Consider the following 26735-nt stretch of genomic DNA (forward strand, 5'->3'; position numbering starts at 1 on the left):
AAATACACACACACACACACACACACACACACAAAAATACACATATCCATACACAAACAGACAAACATACACACACACACACACAAACCCACACACACATGCACATCCTCATACAGCCCAGGACTTTATCTGTGGTACGGGAAAGAAGACCTCAGTCCAAGGAGGAGAACAAACAGAGGAACAAGGAACTTTTAAAGGTGGATTCATAACATTACAACACTTCTTGAAAGGATCGGACAAATACAATCGAAAACCAGACTGAAGATGACAAGCCTGTCGCTGTAGGAAGGCCTGCTGTCAGCCCAACGTAGAGATTGGTCATCTGTGACATCCAGAGGATCTGTGAGTGCCATTTCCCTCCCTTCTCTCTTCAGGACTCCCACCCTCTTGTCATCTCTCCACTGGGACATCTCCCCATCATCAGCATGTCTACAGCTTGCACAAGGTGCACCTTGGGAGTCTGACCCACCATGTGCAGATGGACGCCGTCCGTAGCTCATCTCTGTCCTGAACCTGCCCTTGGCACCACCACAACTACTACAGCCTCTGCCGGGCGACCTCTTCCCCTACCCAGTGCAGCCTCCCTTTGCCTGGCATGCTTCACTCTGCTCCTGGTCACCGCTGGCACCGCCACAGGGGCCTGTCCTCCTGGGGTTGGACATGACCCTCTTCAAGTGCTGGCGAGTGGCATCAACTGTTCATGGACATTGGAAAGGCACACTCGCAGTTACAATCACCTAGAGGGCGACGTCCGACTACGGCGGCTTTACTCTGCCAACAAGTTCTTCCTCTGTATTGACAAAACAGGCAAGGTGGACGGCACTCGGCGAAAAAACTACGCAGACAGTAAGTGCAACTAAGTTCTTTATCTCAAATGTGTGTTGAGTGTCACGGAGAAGTCAGGATGCCCTGTGACGTTTAATTTTTATGGCTGGACTTTCTTATCTGTATGCCTTTATAGCGGTTCACAGGGATACCCTATGGTTCTATCACTGCCAAGCTATTTGTGTTGTGTTTAGAACATGAGAGTCACGTTGCTAGGTAAAAAGGGAATACCCTAGTGTGGATTTAGACTCCTCAAGGGACAGTCAGCACAAGAAGGCTGAGGAGAGACATTGAGCATCAGTTGGCAATGCAAGCTGGGCTTGGGAAAAAAAGCCAAAGGTTGACTGGGGATTAACTTGTCAAAACTGTGATGAAAGTGCATCAATTGTAAGTAGCAGGTGTAAACGGAAACACATTCCTCCAACCAATGCAATCACAGACTAAAGTGTATTGTTCATAGTTGGATTTGTCATAAATAATGAGTGCTGTTTGAAGTCAGATTAAAGTGCTTAGAAAAGAGCTTCAATTTAAAGCCTCAAGCAGCCTGCATTTTTATTTGTGCTTTCTTTACTGAGCAACTTACTGTTCGCTGTAAATGGATGTGTTTTTTTGACAATCAGGCGAACGGCTGTAAATCTCTCTATAGTGTCTGTCCCTTGCACCCGACACTCATGTCTCTTAGCACCTTCCCAACGTGAAGTATTCAGCATGCAGCGATGCAGTTCCAGACAGACCCAGATAGGTTATTATGAACCTTATCTCTGGTTCAGCGACACCTGAGAAGAGGTTGCTCATACAGCAGCCGTGCCTCTTCAGCGTGTCCATCAATGGGCGTCTTTCAAATGCTTGACCAGGTCAGATGAGCCGACTCTGGTCACGATCTGACCTCCTTCTCCATTAGTCACTGGCTGACTGACTGACTGGATAGCCCTTAGAGACATTTTATGCCTTTGACTGTAATATTTATGCATTTGGTCGTTAATGCCTTTTTATACAAGTGGGTGAGTCAGAGTTTTTCCACACGGCTACTGGGGGCAGGAGCAGCTGCTGCGTTCAGCTAACAGGCCAGTCAGTCTGTTGCCACTGTTTCAATAAGCTTCTTGCTGCAGACTGGATGACATTTGTTAACCTGTCGGGATTAGTCACCTGGCAGAATCTTTTAAAACCACACACACTGGTAGAAATTTAAGTTGAGATGAATTATTACTGTGTTAAATTTGGACCTTTGGGCTTCTCCAAGTCTCTCATATTAGTGGTAATATATGTCAGCTACTATAAAACATTACTCCCAAACTTCGCTTGACTTTGACACTTAAGGGGTCATGCTGGAAGAGTGGTAGCAATACCAGTTTGGCAACATGAGGGAGTTTAAATTGAAACAAGTGTGCAGAGTCTTTGGAAAGTAGCGAAAGTTATGGCTCAGGATTGTGAAATTCATGCTTTTTCTTGCCATAGTCATGTCATTAAAGCTTAGGTGGTTGCTCTAGCTCCGCATGAAAAAGTGCAGTCCCCCTTAAATATAATGTCCTCATACACTTTAGCCATCATCCTCTCATTTCCTTTGGTGGAAAGAACGATTCTATCTGCTCGCTCACACAACGAGGGTGTGTACCTGTACCCTGAGCTGCGCACCGCGCCAAACCAGCAGTCATGTAGCCCTTGTGGTCAGTCTGTGGTTGAGTCTCACAAAAGGTATCAGATCTTGTTTAAGGCCATTTTGAGGTGTATCGCTATTTTTTGTGCAAGGCTAGCTTTACTGCCATCAGTAAAGGAAGCTTTCAATCAGACTTGAAGCCTCTTGACCCAGACAATTTCTTGATACTGATACGGTAGCCATGCTATAGATTAGAGAGGCAGGACAAGCAGGAATCTATGCATATTTAATGACAGGAACAGAAAGGCAGATACTAGAGTGCAACATCGGCATACGTCTCACACAGGAAAGAGGATACAATTCTTTGAAGGATTTTATCGATACTTTTGAGATATCTTTTATATCTGATGTATGTTAAACAAAAAAACACTTTGAGACAAAAACACATACGCAAACTGTTTGGACCTGCATCATAATTCCCACATTCTTCTGTTGTTTTGTGAAAGATTAAGCTGCAGTATTTGACCTCAGGACTTTCCTGAGCCTAGCATGCAGCTTCCACAAGCGCTGCCCAGCAGTCTGGCGGACCCCTCCTCTGTCCTCTGTGTTGCCCTTACACTCCTGTCGACACAGCTATATTGCCCCGACAGCTCTGCCTGCTACACCCAGGCCCCGGTCCTCACCTCCACCCCACTCAGTTTTTCCAGCCCCAACTCCCAGCTCCCTCTCAGGTGCAAAAACAGTTGGAATTAGTCAACAGGCTCTCTGCTAATTGAGGTTGGAAAATATTGTATCAATCCCAGCGGAGAAGGGGCATGGAACAGCTGAGGGAAGAGGCGAGAGGGAGGAAGATTGACTTGGAGAGATGAGAAAGCTGGACAGGGTTGAAGGGAGATAGAAAAAAAAAACGCTAAATGCTTTTTCTTGCCTTTCAGTTTGTAAGGAATTAGCTATTAGTATGACATGCAAACACAATGTGCAGCATTAGATGTTATTAAAGGGCAGATACAAGATTAAAAGCCCTTTGAGTGATGAAATTTAAAACTTTCATCTGCAACAGAAAGGTCAAGCTGAGCATGTATCAGTTTCATCTCCATAGTGTTCTGAAAAAAAATGTCCTGCCTTGTGAGCACATGTACAGAAATATACGCAAACAATAAAGTTTCAGGTATCCGTTCCCGAAGTTTTCACAATCAAGCAAGTTGTAAGCTTGCCGGGCCTTCACTGTTTGTCAATAAAAGAGAGATAGAAATCGGACATGACCTGACAATTATCTGACTACAGCCTGTCAATCCACACGCTCTAAATATAAATCCATCTACAACTACATACCGCGTTCATAGAGGTTTCTAAAAATAACTTGTTTAAACAGCCACAACAAGAGACAAAGTACAGCACTTTGAGGAACCGAAGGGGAGGAACTCAACATGTTTTTCTTTTGACCTATGGCAAAGCAGAAAATGATCGAGGGGAAAAATACACCCAAGTGTTTACAAAAGCTCCAGAGGCAGGTACGCATCATATCCTGTCCTGGGTCATCGGTCATAGGCTGCTAATTAGACAGTGTTGCAGCACAACAGCTGTGTGGGCACACCCAGCAACGGTTTAATGATCAATTGCGAGAGCAAATCAGAAAGCCTGGTAGAGTATAGTACAGGGGGAAATGCCTCATAGTCACTGAAGTCAAATTCAAAGCAAATTGAATGGGCATGGTTATAGAGGAGGGGGTGCGGGTCTTGCACCGCATATATTTTATTTTACCTTTCATTTTTTTCATCTCATCTTAAAGGATGGACTGTTACATTTTGGGTGTGGCTGAAGGCATCAAAAGTTTGTGCAGCCTCCAGGTAGTGACAGTCCATTCATCCTTATAAGGTCACCTCACCATGCCGCTGCAGAAGTCACTGCAGCCAGACTAGCTCGATTCTACCTCTACAGCCCCACAACCCTTACAGCCAGGGTGTGTTGTGTTAACCAAATTTCCCTTGGTGTGCAACATCTTGCTGTTTGATGTGAGAGTTTTCCTAGTTTATGAGTGTGTTTGACTTGAATCGAACCCAAGGGAAGAAAATCTTCCACCCTACTGAAATATGTTGTGGAAATTATTCAAACTTGTTCTAAACAGGGGAAACTGTCACCCGCCAAGGAGAGACTGACTAGAATTTGAAAATGGGGAAAGACAGGACGAGTGATGCAGACGGATGACTAAATCCACCTAAAGGTTTGATCAGTTGGACAGGATAAGCAGTGATGACTGTTTGCAAAATGAAGATGGGAGTCAGGAAGAGGTAAACCCCAAAGGTCCCATGTTGTAAAAAATGAGATTTCCATGTCTGTTTTTATTATACGGCAGGTGGAGGTGCTATATAAATACTGTGAAAGTATCAAAAAGCTCAATCCACTGAAAAATGGACACACACTGTATTCAGAAACAGAAGTCTTTAAACGAGCCGTCGGGACTTCTTTAGGGTTATGATGTCAACTATACTAAATATATATATGGACCTGAAAATGAGTACACTGTGTCCCCCTTACACTGTATTGTAATATACTAAAACAGAAGACAAGATTATTTTAATCAGAAATAATATACTAAATAATATATAATATATAATATATAATATACTCAGCTCACGTGTTATCTAGGTTGCGATTTAGCGACAATTGACATACACATGCCAAAGCGACAGACATTACAAAATGTCTGTTCCGGACTGTCTGCCATTTTAAAGGTGTAAGCAATTTATTCTGTCCTGGCCATTCTGCATCCTTACCATGACTCACCATTAATTCTGGTGGTGCTCAGACAGGGATGTGTGACTGGATCAACAGCACCAAGGCTGGAGGGGCTAAAGAGGGAAGCACCTGGCCGAAGGAAGTGCTTTGGTGTTTTGAATCGGGAGAATACACATGTTAATGAGGCTAGGAGAAGGGCTGGGGCGTGCTCCGCTCAGTATTGAGGTGGAAATGAAAGGCTAAAGGAGTGCTGGAGCGTTTCCCGTTGCTCATTAGGCATTATGTAAGGTTTCCCCTGGGTCGTCTCAACTGAGAGGGGATTCGTGGACATTTTGGATGCCAACAGGAGGGTAAAATCCCACGAATCATGCATTTATTATCCCCTCAATAAGGACAGTGCATGGCCTCAGCCTATGGAAGACAGATGAAAATCGTCCCTCCGCCAGCTGTTCTTTGTATAAGGAGGCCAAAAGCTAAATAAAACATCACTGGCACACAGATAAATGTTGGAACATGCACGTTAAATCTGTCTCTCGAACACACACACACACACACACACACACACACACACACACACACACACACACACACACACACACACACACACACACACACACACACACACACACACACACACACACACACACACACACATTACTACTGTCCTGGGAACATTGCAGGACAAGAGTGTCAGTGTCGCCCTAATTAGCCGAGGTTCCCTGGTTTCTGCCACCAGAGTTTGATATCATGAATGGGCTCCAGAAATGTAGCAATTAGTAGCTAACAACCTTTAGCAGTCTGGCTCCAGCTCCTCTCTGGGATTTACTGGGTTCATCAGCGGGTTTATAGAGTCTGACTTTGGCTCCAGCAGGCGATTCCTTTATAGCATCCCACAGCTCTGGACATCCTGTGGGTGTGAAGGGAACACAAAAGAGGAGACTTCACAGTGCCAGTAACCAGCTACTTGGATCTTAAAGCCATTGATAAAAGATGTTTGCACTGATGATCTGAAAAGCTTCTTTAAAAAGAAGAATGACACTGAATACAAGGTTCAAGTATATCCATTTGTAAATACTTGAAGGGAGAAATAGTGTGAACATCGGAAAATGATTAATGAGTGTAATAGAGCAAGATTGAGGTTTGACTCTTTAGATATTCTTAAAAAATAACCATTAATGCTTCTTTTTTTCTGTCTTTTCCCCAAAATGTAGACTGTTGCCACCCGAACGCTTCTCCCTCAGTGATTTGGGTGCTTTATAACTCATTGTAATGAGCACGTTCACAGCCAGGCAGTACCTTTTTAAAACGGGGGTAAAGAGCTTGGCCTTTTTATTAATGAGAACACATTAGTACTGTTATAACTGTGTGTGTGCCTTTTTAGTCAGAGGTGTAAAATGAGTATCAATTAGTTCCGATGGGAAGTGTCATCCAGCTAGACTCACTCATGCAGCACCACATGGCTGAAATCATTTGCGAAAGGAAATTCTCACCAAGGAGCCGCCACTCACATATCAGACACTACACACACACACACACGCACACACACGCACACACACAGGCACACACACACACACACACACACACACACACACAGGCACACACACACACACACACACACACACACACACACACACACACACACACACACACACACACACACACGTACAAATACATGGACTGATGTAATCAGCCCATTGAGTCAAGGGAGACATGTCTTGCCTCAACTTTAGATAGACCAAGACAGAATAATGGTTTTGTTTTGATCCTTCCAATAAAGCCTCTCACCTCCCTGCTTGAACTGAGCCAGACATCATGTCTTGGAAGGCGTATAACCACTGGCCCAGAAATAACGAAGCTGAAAGAGGACCCCTAGACGGAGGGGAAAAAACAACTTGGCATCCCTAAATACAGCTACGGCTGACTGGCTAAGGCTACAGGAGTTTAAAGGTGTTCAAATTCAACCTAAAATCACAAGGAGCTAGGGACTAGGAAGCAATAATAGCAGGAATGCAATGCACCTGTTGCCCTGAAGAGATATCCTTCCCTGTAGGATTTGTTCCAGATCATAAAGGAAGCAATAAGAAGCAATAAGAAGCAGTAAAAATCCGACGCTTCGTTCTCATAGGTGACATGCAAGCAAAATATGGAGCTCCCCACCCTTTATTTACCCGTGAGGCTTTAAGCCACAGGAGCACATGGGAGCTCCGTGGACTTTCAATAGACTTTAATCTCAGCCACAAACAACTCACACACGCAAACAGAGCAACCACAAGCTGTCCATCAATTTGTATAGCTAAATATTGACTTGCTGTCAGGCAATCAAGTCATAAATGTCGAGTTACAGCGCCTGGCAGTGTGTAATAGACTGGAAATATGTTTAATCATGACACCTGGAGAAATGGTGCTGCATCACACCGAGGATCATGACTGGAAATATTTATTTAACTGATCACACTGAACTGAGCACCAGAAAGCCTACGATTTTTCATGCAGACAACCCATCATGGATTTCAAGATTTTGTAAAGCAATTTTAACCCACGTGTGCCCAATGACTAAATTTGGTATAAGAAAAAAAGAAAATGCTGATCGTTCTAAAGTTATGAAATCTGGTATAGACGTACTTTGACCAAGTATCTAACAGTACAACTCGGACATTTTAGATCACATAAAATAATCACACTTTTATCAATAGTCAGGATTTATTTTTTTTTAAATGAGGAAAAACTTTAACATTTTGCTTATTTATAGTCTTCTATATGATTTTTGAACTCACTTACTACACGTGTGTGCATATGTTTCATACTCAACTTGTTATGGGTTCATTGATACCAAGTAGGCAACTACTCCTTGTAGTTTATTTCTTTCGTTATATAATTGAACATGTACTGTACAGCAACAATAAAATGACGTAAACCTTTACACAAACTCAGTGAATGCATTTCACATAAACGAAACAAATAAAACAAAACAATACATTACATAACAGATGCACACAAGACTAATGCTGTGTCCCAAATTGTGCACTGCACTACAGTCAGTTTCCCCAGTAAGTGCTGCCTCAAATCACACGCTGCCGCCGAGCACTTACCGGAAATGACGATCGTATTTCTTCTTCTGTTTATTTTTACAAAAGTTTTTCCAACAACTCTTCTGACTCCGAACACCGCCAAAAATCCTTGTGATCCTCTTTTTACATTTATAAAGTGAATATAGTTGTTGCCGCTCCGTAGCGCTGTTGTTCCGGCATTTTCCAGTTTGAAGTCCCGCCTCTTCCGTTATGTAGATAAAATGACGGCGATTTAAGGGGGGTTGAGTGTTCATCGATCCACACTCAACGGTTTGGCTGTTTTTGAGTGCGTGGCCGGGTAAATGCAATACACTGCATTTTACCATCTTCCAGCGTGAACGCACTTCCACCCTCAAAAAAGCCAGTTTTAGGGTGGACGTGCGCCATTTGGGACACAGCATAAAAGTCTATAACCATGCCAGCTGCTCTTTGAGGTTGTAATACTTATTGGGATTCATCCTCTGGGGAACAGAAGTTACAAAATGTTGTAGTAGCACAAAAAAAATGTAAAATCAGTCATTAGCATTCATCCATTTGGCACTATGAAGGTGTGTACAAAATTCAAATCCAATAGTTTTTGAGCCTGAAACGACCAACATTACTGTGCCCCTAGCTTGGCTAAAAAAAACACTCCAGACAGCATGAGATCATGAACACGTAAGTCAAACAGAAGATCAAGTGATGAATGATTGTCACGGTCTTTTTATTCAGATATAAGATGTGCTAACAATCTGCAGTTCAAAGTGTTATTTATAGCTTTTTTTAATTTCATCTTAAAGCTCCAATGTGCGGCTGGACTGGATTCCTTTTGCATTCCAGTTGTGCAGGTTATACACTGGTTTGTCTGCGATTACGATGACAATTTTAAGAGAGCAAACAAATATGAGTATCAGTGAGATTCTGTTCCATTAAGTTAACAACCGCTCAAAGGCCGCTATGCCTTGAAGACTGAAGCATGGAGGTCCCTTTGTGGACTGAATAACCGTGTTATTGTTAATGCAAATACATTTCCCGAAAGTAGGATAATTAATGCAAATGTGGAAGGCTAAAAACAGCAACTCAGACACGGGTCTTTGCATACCAACAGGTTGAGACCACTGCGTCTTTTCTGAACTGCATTAACCTACACACATCCACCCGTACCTGCTTTTTATCTCTAAGGCCATTTTGCTAAACGAACATGAGCAGGATGTGAGTATCGTGTCAGTGCTCTTTGAATGTGTGTGTACATTTTAGAAAGCATGTGCCTGTGTTTATACTTGTGCCATTGCAGGAGCATGAAGTGGACCCTAAACTGAAAAAGATGTGCGTTTCCTCTCCCTAATGGCTAATATGAACCAGACCTTACCTTGCACTCAGTTCAGACGCATGCATGTGTGTGTTTGTGTGCATGCTGACATATGCAAGCTTGTGTGCACATGGGTGTTTTTTCCCGTCTGGAAGGCCATGCTCCTCATTAGAACACAGAGGGTGGCACAAAGCGTTGCAGTGATGTAGCTCAAGTGGGGCAGTACAGTCCACACCATGCAACAGGCCCCTCATGTACGGACTCTGAGATCTTTGTCCGTAACGAAGCTTACTTGCTGCTGAATGGGGACAAATTTCATCTTGCTAATTTAGTTTCTTGTGAGAAAGAGGACCTAACATCATAACATTGATCTATAACCTTCCCCCCTTTTCATCTATTTTTGAGTGGCTCAGGAAGTGAAACGGCATGTTTTCATCTAATCTTTGCACAGGTAGAAACTGGCTTGAACCTCCTGCCTCTCTCTATGTACACTTTTCTCTTTATATATTTATTTCTATACACATAGTTTTTACAATCATCCATTGTTTCTGTCTGCCCCTTTCTACCTATCACCATCCCTCTCTTTCTCCTGCTGTCTCCATTTCCCCCTCTCCTCCCCTGCAGTGGATAGGATTGGGGTCAGGGCCCTTTGGCCAGTGGAGCAAGTGACAGCTCTGACAGGGCCCTGATTTCACTCTTGTGCCTTCTGTCACCTCCCTGTATGCCCATCTCATTTTAATAATGTAAATATGGGGCAGGCTCAGGCCACAGAGAATATTCTGTGTCCTGGCGCTCACTCACTGGAACCTTGCACACACTTAGAGTTGGCAGTATTCTCCAAACTAACTCAGAATTTGTGAGTTTCTGGCTGCTGTTGAATACAGAAATATTTGCAAAAAAACTCTCTATTCTGTTTGTTCAATGGCACCTTATAAAGATGAACTAGCTGATATGTCATGAGAACAACAAGAAAACATACAGGGAGAGTCTCACAAGAGACAGATTAAACAAAAAACGTTCAAAATCGAAGCAGCAGAGGCCAAGATATATCTTGAGTTCCAGTTCTTGAGCGCCAAATATGGGTCAAGCTTCAAAAATACACAAAAGAAAAAAAAAAGATATTACAGGACATCATCATATCTTTGTGAATCTCCTATCACAGAAGACATCAAGCAAATCAAAATAATTTTCACCGGCTGGATAGTACTCCTGATGACAAGTTTCACAATTGTGCACCAATAGTTTTTCACGATATCCATCAAATGGGTTTAAATTCAGCTAACCAGCCTGCACAATCGTCACCTACGAGATCAGAGTTCATATTTCTGAAGAGGGAGGTAAAATACTGTAATCTTACCTAAAAATAGAAGATTATTTGCCAATGTTGACGCAGATTTGCTGTGGTTAAAAACTGACAGGGAAAGCTGGTTTGGCTCACTCTTCAATAACTACCAGAGAAGATGAAGGTAGGAAACTGTAAACAAGGCCTTTGTTTTATCCTGATTATGTTTCCACTCAGAGTGGCTGAGTCTGGTCTGGACAGCCAGCCAAACCAGTCACAGATGCAACACACCAGCTTACTGCAATTTAGTGGCACAGGAGAATGACCTCAGTCTAATGTGGATCCCGCCATCCCAGGGTACCAAAGTGCAGGAAACTGCAGAAGCCGTGAGTCACAAAGCTCTCGGCGGGCAGATCTGTTCGTAACTATCTGTGAAGCCTTTGATAGCTTGCTGTTCGCTTGTTACGGATGTGATGCATGATTTAGAGGCAGTTTGCCCTCCTTGATTAAAGAAAAGGCCTCTTGGTCGGTAAGATTGTGGCCCCTCAGTACCACACAGACGCAGACGAGTATGCCGTGGGCTTCGTTAACCTTTTTCACCTCTGCTATCCTTCAGCCTCACTACAGCAGCCCTTCACCCCACCACTTGCCCACTCCCTTAGGTTGTCCTCTAGTGTTACCTTTTCTGGCTGGCTTGCCCTCGCCATGCTTGTAAATTTGGGGTTTGATCAGTGGAGGGTCTTTTTCCTCTGATTCGGCATCCTGGAGGTCCCTAATGAACTGACTGATGTTCCATTACATACAATCACAGCTTATGTCCAAGGAAGTAAGTGTTCAGTGGTACATCTACCATGGAGTGCATTCTGACAGGACATGCAGATGCACTAATCACTGTTTGATGGAGAGTGTGTGTGTGTGTGTGTGTGTGTGTGTGGTAGAAGAGATTCCAGTACAGCCAGAATCTTGTTTTGGTTTTCACTTAACTCTTTGTAATAACATTTAGTATCAGTATTAATTCTGCAGTTTTATTGACACCATAAACAGTTTTTTGAACAGTGTACCTATAGCTGCCTCCCCACACACAGATATATCCACATGTGGGTGGTGATTCTGGAGTATTGGGTCAGTCTGTCTGGGGATAAATCAGACAGACTAATCTGTCCTGTGAGGGGATGGAGGGTAATTGGTCACATTTGACCCCCAGCCTTGAGGACTGTGGGAACGTGGGCTTTATCTACCAGCGGTAATTGGCTAATGAAACACTTCCGCAACTCCTCCACTAGATCGTCATCCACCGGTTGGGATTGGGTGAGGCATGCGTGTGTGTATTTGTGAGTGTGGCCGGCACAAGTGGCTAAGAGGCATGTGTGTGCGGGCGAGAGTGTGTGTGAGTAGTCAAGAGAAAAGAAAATGGCAGGATGCGGAACTCCCAGTGGCCATCTCCATAAAGTTATCTACAGCATCAGTCTCATGATGCCTGCAGCATACTGATACATTGACAGCATACAGTAATGGTTGTGTGGTCCCCATTACAATTTAAATTTAGGTTTGAAGTAGAAATGGTTAATGTAATTCAACTCTTTGGCCCAAGGCAGGGCTTTTAATGTGGCGTATACTGATAGTGTAGCCAGGACATGACTTGAGTGTTCGCAGCATTTACATCTTGTACCACGGTCGATATGACACAGCCTTGTGTCGTATTGTATTGAATTTTGCTCATGTTTTATAGTCGTTTAGTGTGATCAGTTATCTGGGCAAAGCTATGCCAACATCAATCGAAAGACGAGCAAACCAGGGTGGGGAGAGTGAGTTGCGGGTGGGTGTGGGTGTGGGTGTGGGTGTGCGTGTGGGTGGAGGGGTACTAAGAAAAAAGGCTAAAGTTACGGTGGTGAGACAATGTCTCTGAGGTCCTATCAAGTGAGCCATTCATAGATGCAGGCCTACCAGTTTGTGGAGCCAGGGAGACACTCCGATAGAGTGGGGCCCAGGGTGGCCTTGTCTTTTTGTCCCAAGCTGACCCCTGCTCTCCTGCCTGGCCTCTGCGCCCCTCACCTGGCCTGTCCCAGCGAACTGGTAACAGGATACCTGTAATTTGCTCTAATGGCCTTTGAAAGACCTGGCTGGGCTAATCCCTGGAGTACTTCTCCCAGCAGCACCATATGAAAGGGTGGGGGTAACAGGGCCGAGTGCGAGTCCTGAAAGAGGACCAGCCTCTGGATTGTGTGTGAGAGAATGTCACTCCTTGCGGCCAGGGCTGGGGCTGAGGGAGTACAGGAGTGCGGGAGTCAGCTTTCAGCGGATCACCATGTGGCTTGTTCACAGGCTCAAAAAACTGGGCCCGGCTTCTAGGGAAGAAGATTGTCTCTGTTTTACACCTCCCTCAGTGGCTCAGTCTTGCAGGCACGGGGAAATGGCCAAATACTAGCCTGCACACAACTTTGAGAGAGTGCCTTTCAAATTGTTTCCAGATTTCCTTTTGAAATTTGTGCTGTATTTCTTCACGGATGACATTTGCTTATTCAGTAACAGAACAGACGGATATTCCCAGTACTGCAGCGCTACAAGAGGAGGAGAAATAAAGAGCAAACAGTTTGATGTGAAGTTAAAGGGATAGGATTTTTTAAAGTTGGGCATAATGAAGTACTTATCCATAGTCAGTTTATTATTACCTTCAGACAGTCCATGGTGAAGAAGCAGACGGGAGTCCTGGGACAGGAGCATAGTAATGCACTATGCATAAGCAGCTGTATTTTAAAAACCTAAAAAAAACTAAATCACAATATCAGTTTAAGTGTAAGCTATATTGAGAATATTTTCAATGTTGCTGCCAGATAGCCCTGTCCATTGACAAAAACAGTAGTTTTTACCGACATGGGCAGATCTACCGTTGCCTTGATGGCTGAGCTTCTTCATGTTGTTGTCTGACTGTGGTGTTTTACAGAGTTAGGAACAAGTTGTTGTTGTCTGACTGTGGTGTTTTACAGAGTTAGGAACAAACTAACTGATGGAGGCAGCCACGTTATAATGGAGGACGGTCCCTCTGGCAGCGACTTGCATAAAAAATGCTGTACATTTTCTGAAATCATTCTAACGTGCCAGTTAAGAGCAAATATAATAACGTAATAATGACAGTAATAAATCCATTCCTGAACAATAGGCACTGGTTAACTGAATATGGTCTGAGATTTAAAAGACAGGGGGAAAATAATCTTATCAGTCTCATCTTGGCTCTCATCCCTCCAGAGATTTTGATGGAATGTGGGAACAGCAAGTGATATGTGGGCAGGGAAGACTAGCCCTCTGCCAGTCCTTTCTCTCCTCTCTTCCTGTCCTTTCTATCCATCATCCTTGTTTCTTTGATGGGGCGGGCCACATGCAAGGGAATGTACTCGCAAAAATACACACGCAGACCAGTCTTTCCTGAAGGTACAGAGGACATTGTTGTACACAGTCATATTGAAATGGCAGCACACATGCACACCCTGTGTACAGAGTGGCTTAGAGAGTGACAGCGTGTTTAGATCTGTAAAAATTCAAGTGTGTGAAAAAAGAAAAGTTTGCTGTTACTTCAATTATGTACTTTATAGGTTTTGTTTGATCAAACATAAGTAGAGTTGAAGGATTCCTAACTGTCCACGAATTCAGCGCTAAATTAGGTAAGAGAAACATTGTTCAGACTCCCAGACAGTCTGAGCTCATTTAAGGAACTGAATTACTTGGCATGTTGGCTTGAATGTGCTGCTTTGACTCACATGTGGTGGGTGATGAGAGTGAAGCTGTTCGGTTAATTTCATCTTGACAATTTCTTTCAAATTTTTATCATTCCTATCTAAAATAAAAGTGACAAAAACCCGACATAAGGGACTGTGTGTGTGTGTGTGTGTGTATGTGTGTGTGTGTGTGCGTGCGTGTGTGTGTGTGCCCAGAGCAGATATATCCCATAGCTGTTGGTAAGGGATGAATAAATCATGCCTGTCCTGTGAGAGTTAATAGGTATGATACATGTCCTGAGACCCACTGCAGACAGGGCGGCAGGGAGGGAGAGGAGGGGTGACCCAGGCAGGGAGAGGGCCAGACTGAAACAGAGAGCGCAAAGACGTACGACAGAGGAGATGTGAGGGACAGACGGGCAGTGAAAGGCAAGCTGGCAGATGGGAGACAGGGGGAAGGAGAGAAAGACAGGTACAGTTTGTAAGAAGGGAGGAGAGCGGCCTGGAACCGACAGCTGCTCTGCTCTTCAACAGAGGGACCCTCACACACGTAAAATTGCACAGCACAAATCCTCTGCTGGAATAGTAGAGTTGCAGTCACAGCTCCTGTAAATGTTATATTGCTGTCCAGAACTGGTTGGCCCATTAAACCAAAAAAGGCATTGCATCATATGTATTTTGTACCTGATCACACTTATTCAAACTAAAATAAATGTCATGTGTATTTCATCACTTTATGCATGAACAGTGACTCAACCAGGTTGTTTTTACAGCAATTAAACAAAATCCTAAGCGAACCCTAAACTTTAACTTGAACAATGAAGTCTAATCTTTTTAGGAGCAAACCTCAGAATGAAGAGCATAAAAATAGCTTCCCCTGAACTTAACCAAAATCTGGGAAAACATTGTGAAAACACATAAACTGGAGAGTAAACCTGAAATGTGAGAAGTACAGAAAAATGTGCAACTGCTTATAAATTGACTTTAGTAGCCTAGTATCCCTGGCATGCCTTCAAAATCTCTGAGCGCAAATAGTAATTCAATCAAAGAAGACCTTGTTTTTAATGGTGTTTAAGATATAGGGCATAAAATCATTGTGGCACTCCAATCAGTCATGTCAAAGTAGCTGCTTTTGCTTTTACAAGCAGATGTAAAACACCTGCTCTGACATCGCTCATAGGCCAAAATTGCTCCATGCTTCAACGTCTCTGCCTGTGGAGCAGCCCAGTCCATTGTGTGGCAGTGCACCCCAAACACCATGTTTCTCTTCAACATTTTGAGATTCAAATATGCATAAAAAATAACCACCAAGTTAGAAATGCCCTTTTCCCTGACGTGGCTGCAGGAGAAGAAATGTAACCTGGTGCACCCACTGCATGCTGTCAGAACTACAACAAGGACCACTATTTTATATCCTGTGACTTTTTTTCTTTTTTTCTGTTATTCATTGCAATGTGGATGCATACTGGCGTTACAATCATGTAAATGCCTTTTTTTTTAATGATTGGATCAAAAAAATAAACTAAACTTAAACAAAAAGAAGTATAAAGCTGCAGGAGTAAGCATAATCTCATGCAACTGAGAAGAAATATAATACGTTTGACTTACTGAACTAAAATACTTGGGTATAAATTTTAATTATATATCCATTAGTTATTGTAACAATTTGCATTGGACCACATATCAGAATATTCCCTTTTTGCCTGTTTAAACTCCTACCGACCTCCTCAGAATTGGAAATAGCCATTTAGGGAATTCCACATCATCTGCTAATCAGGGGCTATGGGGAGTGAATTCGTCTCAGGGGTCAAACGTTTGGTAAATAAAGAGTGATTGATTGATTGAAAGTATACTCTACCAGGAGGGAGAGACTCTCAGTCACCCAATGAAGTCTTGGTTCATCAGGAGGATCATGTTTATTCTGGCCTTTCACTCCGTTTGGGTGTGTTGTGATTCGACTCCATCCTCTGGTTTTAACTAATTCAGAGGCTGTATGGGGCGCATCCGTGCTGTTCCTGCTTGTGCCTTGCTGACCTGATCTAGCTATTGATGGTATAAGGAAATCATATAGCTAAAGATGCTAAAGGACCCTCTGGAAAAATTAAAAATTATTTGCTTTCAAGGGGTGCTGCAGTACATTCTAGTCACACCAATAAACCTTCCTAAACACTTAAGAGAGTATTATTAGTACAATAATATTCTAATTCCAAATGATTTCAGCCCAGCCCACTGTGTTTCCTGTAAATTATCTCCCTGTCTCCGCAGCACTTTCATATTCCACAGCAAATTGAAGATCAGCTTTCATATCAGCCACTCATTGCAATGAGATCACCACTGACCGAGTATCACATGCCACATGGAAGAGATGTCCGTGTATTGTGTAGTGTGTATTGGATTTGTTTCTGTCTGTTATGGGAAAAATCCGTCAACAAAGATTAGACAAAAGCAAGTCTTGGCTTTTCTCCGCGGTTTTACTCTCAAAGCGTTTTCTGCAGAAAAGGACTGGGCTCCACGTACACAAACACAGGCTGCTGGAGAGACAGACCCAGAGGTCAGGGCATTTCCCATGTTATAGCATACATGAATACTTAATCAGCGTTTAGATGGGTGACGTACAAGGTAAAGCCGTAACTTTAGTCACATTACAGGCAATAACCTTTGTCATACTTGTATCACAGGATAGGAAGTATATCACAAGATACACAGAGCTGAACATTGTATGCGCCGTCAAATAACTACTGCATCACAAGGGGATAAAGAATGTGTTTTGTCCTGTGTTTTAAACACATTGGAATTGTAATTTCCACCACAAGTCCCAGTTCAAACTCATTTTTTTCCATTATATCTCTGAGACAGAGCACGTTCAAACCCAGTGGTGGAATGTGGAAGTACATTTACGCAGGTACAAATTCAAGATGCTTGTATCTAACTTGAGCATTTCTGTCACTTCATACCAGAGGCAAATATTGTACTTTTTAACTCTACTGCATTTGTCTGACAACTTTAGTTACTTTTAAGATTACAGCTTTCCATCCACTTCCTGCCCAGTGAAAACCATGTATCTCCAAAAGTGTTGATTTCGAATGCCTCTTGGATCAGCTGGAAAGTTCATCGCACAATGTTGAAAACAATGCTGTTTCTCTGACACCATGAAAAGTTGACCTTTTAGAGACACGTGGTTCTCACAGGACATCGGCGCTACAATCATATGATGATCATATACTGTAGGATGCATTGCTGCAGATTAAACTGCCCAACAGTATCGATATAAGTAAAATACAACATACACAACAATGCATTTGTAATATTAATCCAGAAACATCAAATATAATTGTAAAACACTGGCAGGTACATTTTACTGCATAATTGTACTTTCACATTTCATACTTTAAATACATTTAGCTGATAATACTAACATATTTTTACTTCAGTAAGGTTTGAATGCAGGATTGAGTACTTTTTACTACTTGATTACTTACATTAAGTGTCTGAATACTTCTACTGTTTGAAAATGAAGGCGGTACACTCCCACAGTGACTCTTGTGCTGACACACCACTCGCCTCGGATTCAATCAGTCACAACATGCTAAGGGCCATAATCCCAGTTTTTTGGCACAACATTATGTTGTCAGGGAATAAACAATGGCCTCTGCCCCAAATCAATGTCATGTTTATGCTTTATGGGCTATTAAATGAAAGGACGGTGTGTTCTTCTTGCCTGTGTGTTTCTTGGCTGCCTTTCAGACTGCAGGTAAAACTGTCCCGAATCAGCTTTTCTTTTCAAATGAAACAAATGTATTTCTGGCGGTAGCATTTTCAAGTCATACAAGTCACATGACAGCTGACATTTCTGGTTTCAGTTGTGTCACTTTTTATATGTGGTCTAAATTAATGTCAATATCACGGCTGCCTTGTGTAAACTTAAAGCCTCAGAAATGAAGTAGGTCAAACAACGTCTCATCTGACCACATCTACATGGCAAAACGAAAGTGGGGGGAAACCCTGCCACCATAGCCTCCTTCTGGCTGCATCCAGCCGCCACAAAATCTCTCTCCAAGAAGTCTGTTTCATTTGAATGTCATTGTAGTCTCAATACAATTAATCATACTAAAGGGGATAACAGTGCACCCTCATAGGCAGTTGTGGTGTTCCACACGAAAAGTGATTAAAGTGGAATCCAATCCAAAGTAATGTCTTGTTTTTGATTATTAAATTATTGTCTGACAAAATCAACATAAATGCATGTGAACGATGATAGCTATGCTGTGTTTTTCGACTATACTGACAAATTATTATTCTTCTTTTTTTTTAGTACCATCTCTGTTGAGGTTTCGAGGGAGCTGAGCCGATGCCAAAAAGCCCTGAAAAACAAAACTGTACAGTTTAGGGAAGTGCAGATGTTCCTCTGTTCGGTTGCCAATGAAAGGATTCAGTGTCTATGGAAGATGATATCAGCAGTTTCATGCGGCGGGGCTATGACGATCAGCTGAGAATGTTGCAACACTATCTGCAGTGGAGAACAAACTAGAGACAAGCACCTAGAACCGAAAGTGAGTTGAGTCGAGCAGAGTAGACCAGGTAGTGGAGACAGCATTGAGAGAGAAGTTCAAACCTTGTCTATATCACATCTCAGCCAATCGCTCCGTAAGTTGGATGTGATTATCAGATTTTTCAGAAAGTTACAGAAGGTGTCTAATTTATTTATTTGTCTGCAGAATGCAACTTACTTTTGTATGTTTTTTTTTTGCATGTACAACTCAGGAACAACAACAACAGAACAAATAAATATATAAAAATTTGCAGTGGTGTCCATGAGCCAAAGTTGCATAAATACAACAAGTCCGTCTGGAATTTAGCGAACTATACCTTTGTTTGATATTTTACTGTACATTCAAGGGTTAATGTCAAAGTTTCCGTATCACAGCACCTGTGATGTCCTCCGCTAGAGCGCCTGTTCTCATGGTAATCTCTCAAGGTGTTTAAAGCAATAGTGAGTGATGCAGCCTTTGTCCGTACTGATACACACAGGCTGCTGCTTCGCCCAGTACCAGACCCTTCGAGGGGGTCATGGCAGATCAAAGGTGCTGGTCACAGCCATTAGGCCCGGCAGCCCAGACCCGACATGAAAAGCTTGTGTTTTGAAAAGGAGGGCAGAAGGAAAAAAAAAACAACAAGGCCCTCTTCGTTTAAAAAGCAAGCAAACTGTGAAATAATTGAAAAGGTGTGTCAATCAAGAGCAGGAGCACAGCGGGAACTCCAAGATTCCCAGGCTCTGCTCTGGTCGAGCACTGAGCCATGGAGGGCTGCTCAAGGGGGCAACCCAAGAAATTAAAGACCTGGGAAAAGGGACAAAAAGAAGACAGGAGGAAAGGAGCAGAAAAATCTTTTTCTCACTCTCTCTTTCACTCGTTTCTGCTTTAAATTTGTGATGAAAGGAACCATTTTGCCACACTTTGTAGAGGTCCATTCAAAACACTTGGTCATTAATAAGATCTTGTCTAGCTCTTCACCTCTCAGGTGAGTAACAAAGACTTATTCTGGGGAGCAGCCATTGGAAGCGCTTACCCCCACCACCGAAAGCCCAATCTTATAACCAGCACCTTCACCCTGTACTCGCTCCCTCCTCCTCCCCCATACCATGAGTCTGACAAAAGGGAACCCCGTGAGAGTGTCTCTCTCTTTCCTTTCTGCCTTTTTTTTCAAAGTCAGAAAAGGCTTGAATGATCTGACGTTGGGCTAACGTCCAAAAAATGGGGGACGGAGAGAAAAGAAAGAGTAAAAAAAAGACTGGGTAAAAGACTTTTTCTATGCTTTAAAAAATCCCATAGAGGAGAAATAAATGGCAAGTCCACAGTTGACTAGACATGTATAGTGCAGGATTTGCTTGTAATGGCAGCTTGAGCTTATTGACAGTCCCAGCCAAAACATGTCAAAGGTTAAGAGATCTTGCCAATTGCAAGTGGGAAGCCGAAAGTACCTTTTTCATGAGCTTAATAGGGCCATCAGTTGATACTTGCTCAGCAGAACATGGAGCAGGAGTGACCTTCGGTTTCCACTGCGACTCAGGAACAAAGAATTCTTTAGTCTCAGTTGTTTTCCTCTCTTCTTTCTAACTGTGATATTGTTCAATTTGAAACAGTTATAGAATGGAAATCATTCAAATTAAAAAAAAATATATATATATATATTGTTTTAAAAACAGTCAACTATTACACTTGAATAAGGCTACTTTTTTTGGAGCAAATTGGATATTCCTGCCTGTTTTTGTACATAGATTTTCTTAGCAATTTACATCAGACCGTATGTTACAAAACAGGGTTTATTATAAAGAAAATGATCCCCACGTTTATATATTTAATATATATACTGAAATGGGGCCTATGCATCGGTTTGCAGGGAAGTAAAACGGCACAATAAATTGTTTTAGGATTTCTCAAGAAGCAACAACAATCAAATCTCTGGACGACTTTTAAAAAAGACTTTTTTTAAAAAAGCAAAAACGTATACTTCTAGAAAACTGTGTCGATATTACAGCACATTTTCTTCAAGTCAGGAGGCCTTTCCTTCCAGCAAAGTGACCTTCAGATTTCAGCAGTTAGAGAAACCCTCTAGCTTGAAATACCTCACTCTGATTTCTCAGGCTTTGAACACAATGGAGTGACTTTTCAAAGGGGGGGACTTTGAGTTATATGGATCTAACTAGTCTTTATAGATGTGTGGTCAAGCATCCTGAGCCAAAGTGATTCCTCTAGACAATGTGAATTCCCTAAAACATGTCCTCAGATCTTTTAAATCTGTTGCCTGCTACACCAGCATGTATGAGTGAAATTAGATGTAGGGTACCAGGGAACCTTAGGAGACATGATAATATTGAATGTGCCATAGAGACAAGTTTTCTTGAAGTGCTTTAAAAAATGATTGCCAACACAAACCTACCCATCGCTACAGATATTAGCAAGTGGACTCCTTTGATTTATAAGACCATTTTCCAGTACTAAAGTTTTTACCGTTCACAGTCAACTCTTTGCAATGTCTCAGATGTGACAAACACCCTTCCAACACACCTACTGTGCCTGGAACTCAAACCAGCAAATAATGGCAATTACTGCTGGCACCACTTTCAGGCACCAGCGGTTTTCATTGGCCTGGACTAATCCCCCATAAATCCTTGCAGCGCTCCAATCACCAGCCGGACCTCGGCTAATTGCTTATGAGTCCTTTGCACGCTCCAGGTGCCACCGTAGCACACCCGGTGTTTGTAAACACAGCTCGTAAAGAAGAGGCTGCCATCAAAGTGTTAATGTTTCCTCAGAGGATCAGAGGCGAGGCAGGAATGATGGGGGTGCAGCTGGGCCGGTACCTGGATGCACTCGACTGAGGCATTCCCTCCTTCCCTGCAGCTGTGGCAAGTAGAGAGAGGGCTTCATTTACACGGTCCTGTCAGAGAAGAAAGACACTCAACAGGAGTTTCTGTTTGTTTACCTTCCTCATCTTTTCTTTCCTCCTTTTTACTCTTTGTACTTCTTTGTGCCCAAAGTAGATGACCTCACTCGGTAAGCACGACTGGGGATGTTCAGAGCTGGAAAAAAAAAAAAGTTTGAGATAGTTGCGTGTTTAGATTGATGGGAGCAGCAGATGTGTGTTTTTAAGTTTTGAAGCCCTTTAGATGTGCTCTTTAAAACCAGCGACAGAGTCTGATGATATTAGCAGCAGTCCTGTAGAGGAGAGTGGTTAGTAGAGAGATCATTTGTTTTGTTGGTGTCATCTGTACAATATAAGCTGTCGCGACATTTTAAAGAATAGGTTCACATTTTTCATTTGTCTTCTTTGAATACTCACATGCCCATATGGAAAATTGAAATAGTTGCTGTAATTATTGCTCTTGTATTACTTTAACCATGAAGACCAAGCGTCCATTGTCTTTCGTTAGGCGCTACACCTAACCAAACTTTAAAGGTCCTATGTGTAGAATTTAGGGCAATCTATTGGCAGAAATAGAATAGAATATTAATAATATATCTTCTTTAGTGTATAATCACTGGAAAATAAGAACTGTGTTACTATTATCTTAGAATGAGCCCTTCATATCTACAGTCCTCTTCCACGGAGTGTGGCATGTTGCACCGCCATGTTTCTACAGCAGCCCAGACAAACCAAACACTGGGCATCAAGATAAGGCCATTCACATTAACACCTTTAACCATTTGACCAGTATTGTTACATAATAAAACAGGACAGACGGTTCTGGCAGGCACAGACAAATGATGCCATCCTGCCAAGAGGGGCGTAAGATCAGAAAACGCTTCTATGTGCCGTTCTAGAGAGCACAGACAAACAACGTATTTTGTTGTTTAATTTGGAGGACTTGTTGTGTATAAAAGAACCCCTTTTAAGCCTGTTCTAAAAGAAATATATAACTCATTATTCCATCCGAAAACATATTAAGTCGATCCTTTTGCGCCAAGTTCAGCTTTACTGTTCTTTCCAAACAAAATCTGGATTTGCACAAATAAGCAGGTAGAAAAAAGGGAGTAGCACCTGCGAAACCCTGGGGTGAGCATTTATTTTTCATTGCTGGACGGGTTTAACCTGCAGCGAGACTGCTCAGGAACTCAGTCACTACCCTGCACAAGACTTGTGGTTGTGCCGAAGCAGCTGGGGGTTGGTCAGTTTTATGACTCCTTCATTTCCTACCAGCTTTGGCTCACCTTGTCCTTCAGAACCTTGATCTGGTGCTATGTTTACAGCATCTATCCAAAGCCAACAATCCTTTTTTTCACAAATATCCTGCCTTGCATAACCTTTGAGCAGCAACATTACATGTTTTCTCTACACAGAGTTGGTTTTCAGTGGTGTAAAAAAAGAAGATTTCATTCTCTGATCAGATAGCAGGCCACATCAGGGTGCTTTTGAAGGTGTAAGTGGGCATAAAAAGCCAGGAAAAAAATATCATCCAAAGGAGAGTTTCCTCTCCAGCAATTAGCTGCTATTCAGAACCCTGCGGTAAGCCCTCAGGTCATCTCCAAAACATCTCCCTGTCGTAGCCATGACAATGGGTGCGTGCCTTCATTTTTGTATGCAGACAAAAACCAGATCAAGAGGGAACCACATGGGACTTGTTTGCAATCAGTGCCCAGAGGAAACAATTAGCCCACTAGCTTGCCAGCTTTTTCATGGGGTGAAGTGAGTTGGAGAGGCTTCTTAAGTGGCCAGCAGACACGGGTTTTGTGTCCCTCAGTAAACAACACTGGGGATCATCAGCATAGAGTGTCACATCTGGAGTCAGGAGGCTTAAATGGATGCAAACGGGCTAAGACAGTGTGTATGTGTGTGCTACAGAAGTGTGTTACAGATTAAATGGAGTTCAGGTTGTGGTCTGAGACTGGGGTGTATCAGTAAAGTTGTTCAATTAATCCCTTGTATTTTGCCTTTCCAGATATGATCAAACCTGCTCTTCAAAATGCTCTTGAGTTCAACTCGTCTTATCACAAAGGCAGTTCTCTCAAGCCATTGTGCATGTCCTCTGTATGTGTTTTTTTCTCTTGTCTTGGGCTCTCTCTCTCCCCCCAGAGCATATGGCTGTCTGGTATCCTAATCGCTAATGATAGAGTGTCTTTTATGGGGAAACTCCCAAAGCTAGATGTTTCTAACTCCGACTCTTGTTCCCTCTTTTATTTTCCAGGCCTGATGGAAATCCGATCTGTCAGTGTGGGAGTTGTTGCCATCAAATCTGTCAGCACCGGTCTGTACCTAGCTATGTCCAAGAAAGGCACGCTCTTTGGATCGGTGCGTATACAACCTGGCTACTTTGTTTCTGGAGGTCAAGATGAGAAGGGGTGGAGGATGGTGAGGGTAGGGGAGTTATATATGTATAGGGGTCTCAAATGAGTGCCTACCCAAACATGTCTGATTCGGCTGAAGTGAAGAGAATCTTCTGCTGGAAAGTCCAGAGAAAGGTCAGTGTTACAATCAATCATGGCTGTACACCTGGGCCACGGTTGATGATACCTGCAGCCTGAATTGGCTTGTTCCACTGTCAAAATAAATAGCAGAGAAAAGACACCCAACCTGTAATGACAAAGAGCCAGCTGGGCTCCTTTTAAAAGACTTTGCGTGCCATCTGCCAATTGTTGTTTCATACAGCAAGCTTTCAAAAGTAATCACCTCCCTTTGTTGAAATCAGCCACACGTCAGACCTGAGGTGTGGCGTCTAGCTCATGTATTTACATCTTGGAAAACAAGAAATCAGGGACAAGAAATCAGTCAGCAGCAGTGATAACAGAAGTGCCTTCGACTAGCTAACAGAGTAAATAAGACATAAATAGATCTGAAGACCCGGGACTGAAACCTCCCATAATAACAAAAAGGCAGGTGATTCACAGCAGGCTCATACTATCCTGATGCTATCGCAGCCTCATTATGGCAGCACGATAACGATCTGAAAAAGGGAATGCAGCAGTACCTCTTGTCACTACAATATCTTTCAAGACTCTTTGACTAACTGATAAGAAGTGGTAACCACCCATGAAAAAGTGTCTTTGCTGACTGTTGCGTTACCTTCACAAATCATTATACCTGTTGACAAAGCTTAAATTACATACTGGATCAGAAAGTGGATACAATGATTTTGATAGAACTTAACATTAAATTAAAATGTTTTTGTTTTCATTTTCAGCACATAAAGGGTTCTGTTCACCCACATTATTCTCAATGTTTGGTTTTATGTGTAGTACTATGGGGTATTTTGTTCATTGAGAGAACAATGTCCCAGTTATTCACGATCTTTCACAGATCTCATTGTGATCAGTCTCAGTCAGTGATCAGTTTTCAGAGATTGGTCCCAATGAAAACTTGACTGTGGGGCCAGTAGATTAGTCTACGTAACCACAACATTGTTTCTGGAAGTATTTATTGCTTTTGGGGTTTTAATCGTCATGACATAAAGTATATTGGGTTGATGGAAAAAATATATTTCTTAACCTCAAAACCATCTACATGGCTAGACACAAGATCCTGAACCAACTCCAATGTGGCCTTAAAAGGACAAACCAGCTAAATACTTGATGCAAAAACTTAAGAACAAACACTTTTTTTTTTTATTGCAACCAGAGACATTAACCTTTGTGCACTTCTTGGAAGCTGGCTTAGTATGGCACAGAATAGCAGTCACTATTGACCTATCTGTTATAACCTCTTTAACCTCTCTGTCTTCCTCTCTCTGATCACAGGTGAAGTACAACCCGAGCTGTAAATTTAAGGAGCGCATTGAGGAGAATGGCTACAACACGTACGCCTCTCTCCGTTGGAAGCACGGCGGCAGGCAGATGTTTGTTTCGCTGAATGGGCGGGGGAAGCCACGGCGAGGTCACAAGGCTCGACGAAGGCACCCTTCCACTCATTTCCTGCCCATGCTCCCCTCCTAGCTGCCCAAGTCTGAACTCTGACCAGCAATTGGCAGCCTCACCTACCTTCTCACACTAGTGTTGACCTAGCCGTGACGGCGATCTTTATTTTCATTACTCCATCCTCCTGTCACATAAATGTACATTTGTTGAGGGTTGTAACATTTGTAGAGTTAGTATACTATGTACCTTTAAGTTATTTTCTAATGATGTTCAGTAATACAGTAAATATACAGTAGAATTATACTATCTCCAGGCTACAGTATCTTACTGTGTGTCTGAAGTGCATGTAAAGTGGTGTTTGGGTGACTCAAAGGCTGTTAGAGGACTTAAAAAGGGACAGCAAGGCTTGGAAACAACACAATGTGGCTCACCTGTTTGTTATTTTGCCTATTTTAGATGCTCAGCTCAATAAGCACGGAAGCATCTGGTACAGCAGATATTAACATTTCATTTTAAGTATCAATGTTAAAAATGAAGCAACTTTGAAATAACGACAAATCAGGGCCATAGCTAGAGGACACTGGTGTCTTCTGTATTTCTGAAGGCTTCTGGTGGGTTGGGGTTAATTTTTTTTTTTTTAATCAAACTATGTTCAACACATATTTCATCCCATGTTGAACTATCTGAGGTTTTGTTGATCCAATCAAGTTAGGTGATATAGTTCTCTTTCATACTTTTATTTGGTGAAATATGCATAAAACCCACAAATAGAGGAAAAGGGTGACCAATAGCACTGATTGGGGGGGGTGCTTAAACTTATGACCTTACTATTTCTAACATCCTGGCTATGGCCCTGCTACAAATCTAACATCTTGACTGTTGCTTGG

At 42.5% G+C, this 26735-nt stretch overlaps 1 protein-coding gene across 1 annotated transcript; it reads left to right on the top strand.

The window, feature by feature from the left end:
- Nucleotides 1-470: 470 nt before the first annotated feature.
- fgf22 (fibroblast growth factor 22) lies at nucleotides 471-25926 on the top strand (the record flags this gene model as incomplete). The annotated part of the gene is made up of 3 exons (XM_083911025.1): nucleotides 471-846; nucleotides 24186-24289; nucleotides 25732-25926. The coding sequence occupies 3 exons, from the start codon at nucleotides 471-473 to the stop codon at nucleotides 25924-25926; spliced, it is 675 nt and encodes a 224-aa protein (XP_083767151.1).
- Nucleotides 25927-26735: the final 809 nt, after the last annotated feature.

The sequence above is a fragment of the Echiichthys vipera genome, assembly GCF_963691815.1.
Source record: "Echiichthys vipera genome assembly, chromosome: 3".
NCBI lineage: Eukaryota > Metazoa > Chordata > Actinopteri > Perciformes > Trachinidae > Echiichthys > Echiichthys vipera.